Raw genomic sequence first — 6,291 nt, 5'->3', positions numbered from 1 at the left:
GAAACCTGGGACAGGGACAGGCCCAGACCCGGGTTCTTGGTAGGTGGTGTCTGAAAAACTCCTTTTAGGCAGAAACCTAGGACGGGCCCAGACCCAGACCCGGGTTCTTGGGTCAGAATGAGGAGTGGCAATAACAGTCCCAAAAAATAGTAGTTTGTAGTAGTTCTACAGTAGTTAACAGCAGTGCTAAACCTAGACCAAGTCATTACCAAGACCAGACTATGTCAAGACCAAGACAAGACCCGGACCAGACCAGACCAGCCACTCACACAATAACACACACACACACACACACACACACACACACACACACAATAACATAGGGAAAATGGTAACCATAGGCACTCCTCAATTTGGTCTAAAAGATGCACATAACTACACAACTAGCTAATATGTGCATTTATTTGACTTGGTTACTGACTTTGGGACAATACAAAGGGCAGCGCAGTTCTGAATATGCTGGAGCGTGACTCACCTAGACTGGACTAACACTCAGACCCTGTCCCCCCTCCAGATCTTCATCTCCCGCACGTACGACGCCACCACCCACTTCGAGACCACCTGCGACGACATCAAAGACATCTACCGGAGGATGACGGGCTCCGAGTTTGACTTTGCCGAGATGGAGCGCAAGAAGCAGGACACCTTCGGGGACGCCGCGGACTAGAGACCAACCCGTCCGCAACACCCCCCCCACCCCCACACCCCACCCCTCCGGATATCAAAGACAACCGAAATCTCACAAAATATAGAAAACCTACTCAAAAAAAGTACACACCTACGGGCTGGCGGATCATCAAAGCACATGGTTTGCCCCTTTTAGGAAGTCCAGGATCCATATATATGTATAGGGAGACATGATAGTGTTGTTGGACAGGGTTTGGGGTTTTTTGGGGGGGTTTGGGGGGGCCGGCTATGCTTTTTAAACCACATTCAGATGGATGTTGCACTAAAACTGGTTAAGCCTAATTAACAGTAACACCCTACGTTCTTCTGCTTCATCATGGTAAAATGATGCCTAGTCCAACGATGCCAAATCAAGTGAAGATTCATAATCATCCTACAGAGGGGGGACATGTGATAGGGGTGGGGGTTTGGGGGGTGGGGGGGCGGGGGTGCAGGTTTTCTGTCCTTGTGTAAAAGGGGTTTTGAAGATTAATGATATCTATTCATCTGTGATTGGTCTCTGCAACGTGTTTGCGTATATTTACAAGACGTGGCTTGGCTTTGAATCATGTGAGTAAAAGGGTGTCCCTCAGGGTAGTGCCCCCCCAAATTCAGGCAGCTGTGCAAGGGGGAGCGGGGCACCCCAGCCGTCAGCCATTACAGTGAATAAGGGGGGCGTGGGTTCAGTATTTAGTCCTTTTAACCCCCTCTTCCTGTCTAATCTCAGCACGACCAGATGCGTGTCACAAGCCAAGCCACAAGGGGGACTGTAGGGGGGGACTGTAGTCCATCATGAACCACGTGAACCGGTTCTTTTACTTCCTGGATCATGCAAAGTGACGAGAGCCCCGAGCATTAACACCAGGTCCATGGGGGGGTGGGGGGGTTGACTGTAATTGCTTAAGGAGGACCAAATGTGTACTGCAGCAGTATTGAACTGACGACAGCCCTGTATGTGATATATATATATGATATATTTTGTCCAAATATTTAGACCATCTTGGGCTCTGATGATTTCTGTACTGCAAAGTAAAAAAACTTTGTCGAAAACCCGAAGCTGTCAATCAATTTCTTCTCCTTAAATTTCTTACAGGAAGTGGAGGGAACGGTGGACGTGTGCAACACAAGGGAAGTAGTAGTAGTCAAGTTATTAGATAAATATAGTGGAGTTAAAGATGCAGTATTGAGGTGTAATGTTACTGAAATAGAAGTATAAAATAGAAATTGTCTAGTAAAGTACAAGTTCCTCAGGTTAATATTACAAGTATTACGGTAACGCACTTAGGACAACACAAATAGAAGTATAAAATAGAAATTGTCAAGTAAAGTACAAGTTCCTCAAATTCATATTACAAGTATTACGGTAACGCACTTAGGACAACACAAGGGAAGTAGAGCATCTTTAGACCGGCATAAGTTAAATAATCGCTTATTTATTGACATTTGTATGATTTTTTTATTGATTATTTTAGGTTATTTAGCCCACTACCTTAGCTATCTGCCCCTTTTTAAATAGTTGCATCATGATGTGCTTTAGCGAGGCTTTTATGCAAAAAAAAGTCAACTTTAACATGAAAACTTATGCCGGAGACTTGATTATGTCCAGTTAGAAAGCTGGTCTTAACGTGGTTTTTGATTTAGGGACAGACCAACCTGAAGGACTTACGGTCTTATCTAAAATCTCACCACCATGTACTTTTATTGTGAAAATCCCAAAGATTCATATGACACATATGGAGCTATTTAAAAAGAAAAAAGCAAGTAAAAACGTTTTTTTGTGGCATCTTTAATGTCCTGAGAACGTCCGCATCTGCTAATGTGGTTTCTATCTTCCTTAAATTAAACATAAAATAGTTAAATCACATGAATTGGGTTATGAAATGCAATCTGTGGTGGAAGAAGTACACAGATATTTAGCTAAAGTAGTAAAAGTAGTAATACCACACTTTAAAAATAAGTAAGTAAAAGTCCTCCATTGAAAATGTGACATGTAAAAGTACAGAAGTATTGGTATAAAAAGTAAATACTTTAATGTTGCAGCTGGTGAAGGTAGCGCTCATTTAAATTATATTATATTATATTAATAATTTGTATATTTACACTATTGTATATATTGAGGTGTAATGTTACTGAAATAGAAGTATAAAGTAGCAGAAAATAGATATTCTCAAGTAAAGTACAAGTTCCTCAAATTAGTATTACAAGTATTACGGTAACGCGCTTATTTACTTTTAACCGCTGAATGTAACAAACTACAACTCCCACAATTGCCTCCGTTCGATACGTGCGACGTCATCTGACGTCATCTGACGTCGTGGAGTCCAGCCAGCTGCAGGCTGCGACCCAGCACCGGGTGTTTACCGGGTGAAACATGGACGTGACGGCCGCGCGCCGCTCGTTCCTGTGCGATATCGGTGAGCTCTGTTTACGTTAATATTTTAACATTAGGTTAACGTTCACGTGAGCGTGCACATGAATGCATAAGGTAGGTTTGGTTGACGTCGAGTAGTCATGTTAGCCCGTGCACGCGGTGCTCGTGCCTGTTACGTTTGTTCTCACACATCAAAGACTTGTAGCTACATTCATGGCAACATAGAAGCTAATGCGCACGGTAAAGTTTGGTGACGCGAGTATTAAAAAAAGAGTTATTACGGTATTATTGCAAAAGTTACAACGTTTGAAATGAAGAAACTTCTATGTGTATGTATGTGTGTGTGTGTATATATATGTGTATATGTATGTGTGTATATATGTGTGTATGTATGTCTGTATATATATATATATGTATGTATGTGTGTGTGTGTATATATGTGTATATGTGTGTGTATATATATATGTATGTGTGTATGTATGTCTGTATATATATATATATATATATGTATGTGTGTATGTATGTCTGTATATATACATATATATATGTATGTGTGTATGTATGTCTGTATATATATATATATATGTGTGTATGTGTATATATATATGTATGTGTGTATGTATGTCTGTATATATATATATATATATATGTGTGTATGTGTATATATATATGTATGTATGTGTATGTATATGTGTATATATATATATATATATATATATGTGTGTGTATGTGTATATGTATGTATATTTATATATAGTGTTTTTGTTCATAGGACTCTAAGTTTCCTATCTTAATTTGTATTTTTATACATTTTATTTATTAGTACTTTAACATGTTGTCCTAGGGTCAAATTTGACCCCTTTCTAAGTTTTTTATTTTTTTTATTTTATTTTTTAATATCAGAAACATGGGAGGTCGAACAAGGCGACAAAACACTGGGGAAAAAAATTCGTCAAAAAAAATATTAAAAAGGGTGATAAAGTACGAAAAAAAGTACCGGAAATGAGCGTCGGAAAATTGAGACATGGACAACAAAAGTGTTTTTATCAAGTTTGAGGGAACAACAACAACAAATATCACTTATTTTAGTGAGAACTCATGAGTACAAATACCTTATGTTAGGGAAATCTGTAATATATTGTATATTTATATATATATATAATATATCGGAACATCGGATTTTTAAATAACAAAAAGTATTTGGTTTATCAGTGTTGGTCTTAAAAATCCTTTATTGGTCGGGCTGTAATTTTCGGGCAGGAATAATGACAGCTTTTTTATTATTTTATATAATATAAATATATTATATATTATATTTATATAATATATTATATAATATACATTATATAATATATAATATTCATTATAAAATATATATATAAAATATAGTATATTTATATTATATATAAGATATTTATATATAATATTATATATATAATATAATATATATTATATAATATATTTATAATATAAAGACCCAGGACTAGGTGGAGGGACGTCCAGCTGGGAGGAGGCCTCGGGGAAGACCCAGGACTAGGTGGAGGGACGTCCAGCTGGGAGGAGGCCTCGGGGAAGACCCAGGACTAGGTGGAGGGATTATATCTCCAACCTGGCCTGGGAGCGCCTCGGGATCCCCCAGTCGGAGAAGGTTGATGTGGCTCGGGAAAGGGAAGTTTGGGGTCCCCTGCTGGAGCCGCTGCTCCAGAGACCTGATACCGGATAAGCGGTTGAAGATGGATGGATGGAAGGATTACGTCTCCATGGATTCTGGTCAACACCTCTCTGACACAAAGACAAATTTAGATCCTACAGCTGTTTATGGTATTATATCTGAGGACTACCAAACGTGTTCACGTATGAATATATGTGTGTGGATCTAGAGATTGAGGGAGGCCTGGCAGCTCCATGTTAAGACAAGGTAGTCCTGGACTGTCACACTCCTTAGCATACAGGAACTAGTTTTACGTGAGCATCTTTGTTACGGGGCCATCAATATCTTTGCATAACCAGAACTTGACAGCTCGAGTGAGAGATGCATGCGTCTTGGAGACTCACAGACCCTCAGAGTTGGGACGGCATTACACATCTCTTCGATCGGGGGTTCATAAAACGCTTCTGTGTGGGGTGGGTTTTCCCCCCCCAGTGTACTGAAAGCCTGGTGGCCCACCGAGCCTAAAAGCCTGGTTCCCCTTCAAACTAGTTACAGTGGGGCGGCTCAGTTGGAAACTTAGACAGACTTTAGAACTGATTTGTGTAGAGACTCTATCTTGAATCCATGATTCTGTAATCCATGAAAACTATTGGGCTCTACATTAATGCTGCCGTCAGTCTGGGTCTGACCACATATGGTCCCTTAATAAATAAAAAGACCCGGTACCTAGCAACTTTTCTGGGGTAAAGCCTTGCAGTCATCAAAGTCTCCAGAACCTTCTTAACATATCTGCTCCATGACATCTACAAACGGTTGTTCCAGGTGGATGTACGGACCATCCATGGGAGCACTCCTCTGTGTCACGCCTGTGCTTCTGGCAGTCTGGAGTGTGTCGAGCTGCTGCTGGAGTACGGGGCCAATGTAAACCCGGCCCTCACGGCCCTCACCGCCTCGCCCCTCCACGAGGCCTGCATACAAGGTACCTGGTCCTCAGGTCTCTGCAGGGTAAATCCAGACCGCTAGCTAGACTATCCTGACCCCATCAGACCTCTTCCCTGTGTGTAAAACCCTTACCTTCCCTTTCCTCCCAGGTAACGTTGACGTAGTGAGGCTGATGATAGCCAGCGGCGCCAGGCTGGAGGCGTACGACGTCCACTTCGGTCCCCCGCTCCACGTCGCTTGTGCCAAGGGACACGTGGACTGTGTCAAGGAGCTGCTCCATGCAGGTCAGCAGGACGGCTGCAGGTCTTTAAGTCTGGTAACGGATAACTCCAGATGTCTGGGTTATTAACCCTAAACAAGTGCTGAAAATGTCAACGTTAAAAATATCAAAAAACTTTGGAAAAATGACCAAAAACAGAAAACCCCACAACGTTGAAAAAGTGACAAAAAATTGTGGGAAAATGCGATAATAATGTTAAAAAAACTTTTTGAATGAACATTTTTTGGGGGCTTTTTCAATGTTTTCGTCACGTTTTTCCTGTGTTTTTGTCACATTTTTTCCATGTTTTTGTCACGTTTTTTCCATGTTTTTGTCACCTTTTTTTTTCCATGTTTTTGTCACTTTTTTCCATGTTTTTTTCCATGTTTCTTTCCATGTTTT

General features: G+C 40.7%; 1 protein-coding gene across 1 annotated transcript; it reads left to right on the top strand.

The window, feature by feature from the left end:
- The first annotated feature begins 3,037 nt into the window (after positions 1-3,037).
- Positions 3,038-5,979, top strand: LOC117939978 (ankyrin repeat and SOCS box protein 13-like). The gene is made up of 3 exons (XM_034865355.1): positions 3,038-3,080; positions 5,446-5,667; positions 5,780-5,979. The coding sequence occupies exons 1-3, from the start codon at positions 3,038-3,040 to the stop codon at positions 5,977-5,979; spliced, it is 465 nt and encodes a 154-aa protein (XP_034721246.1).
- The last annotated feature ends 312 nt before the right edge of the window (positions 5,980-6,291 follow it).

This window comes from Etheostoma cragini, unplaced genomic scaffold, assembly GCF_013103735.1.
Source record: "Etheostoma cragini isolate CJK2018 unplaced genomic scaffold, CSU_Ecrag_1.0 ScbMSFa_1523, whole genome shotgun sequence".
Classification (NCBI taxonomy): Eukaryota; Metazoa; Chordata; class Actinopteri; order Perciformes; family Percidae; genus Etheostoma; species Etheostoma cragini.
The sequence above is the reverse complement of the archived record's forward strand: the minus strand, read 5'-3'. Positions and strand labels throughout refer to the sequence as shown.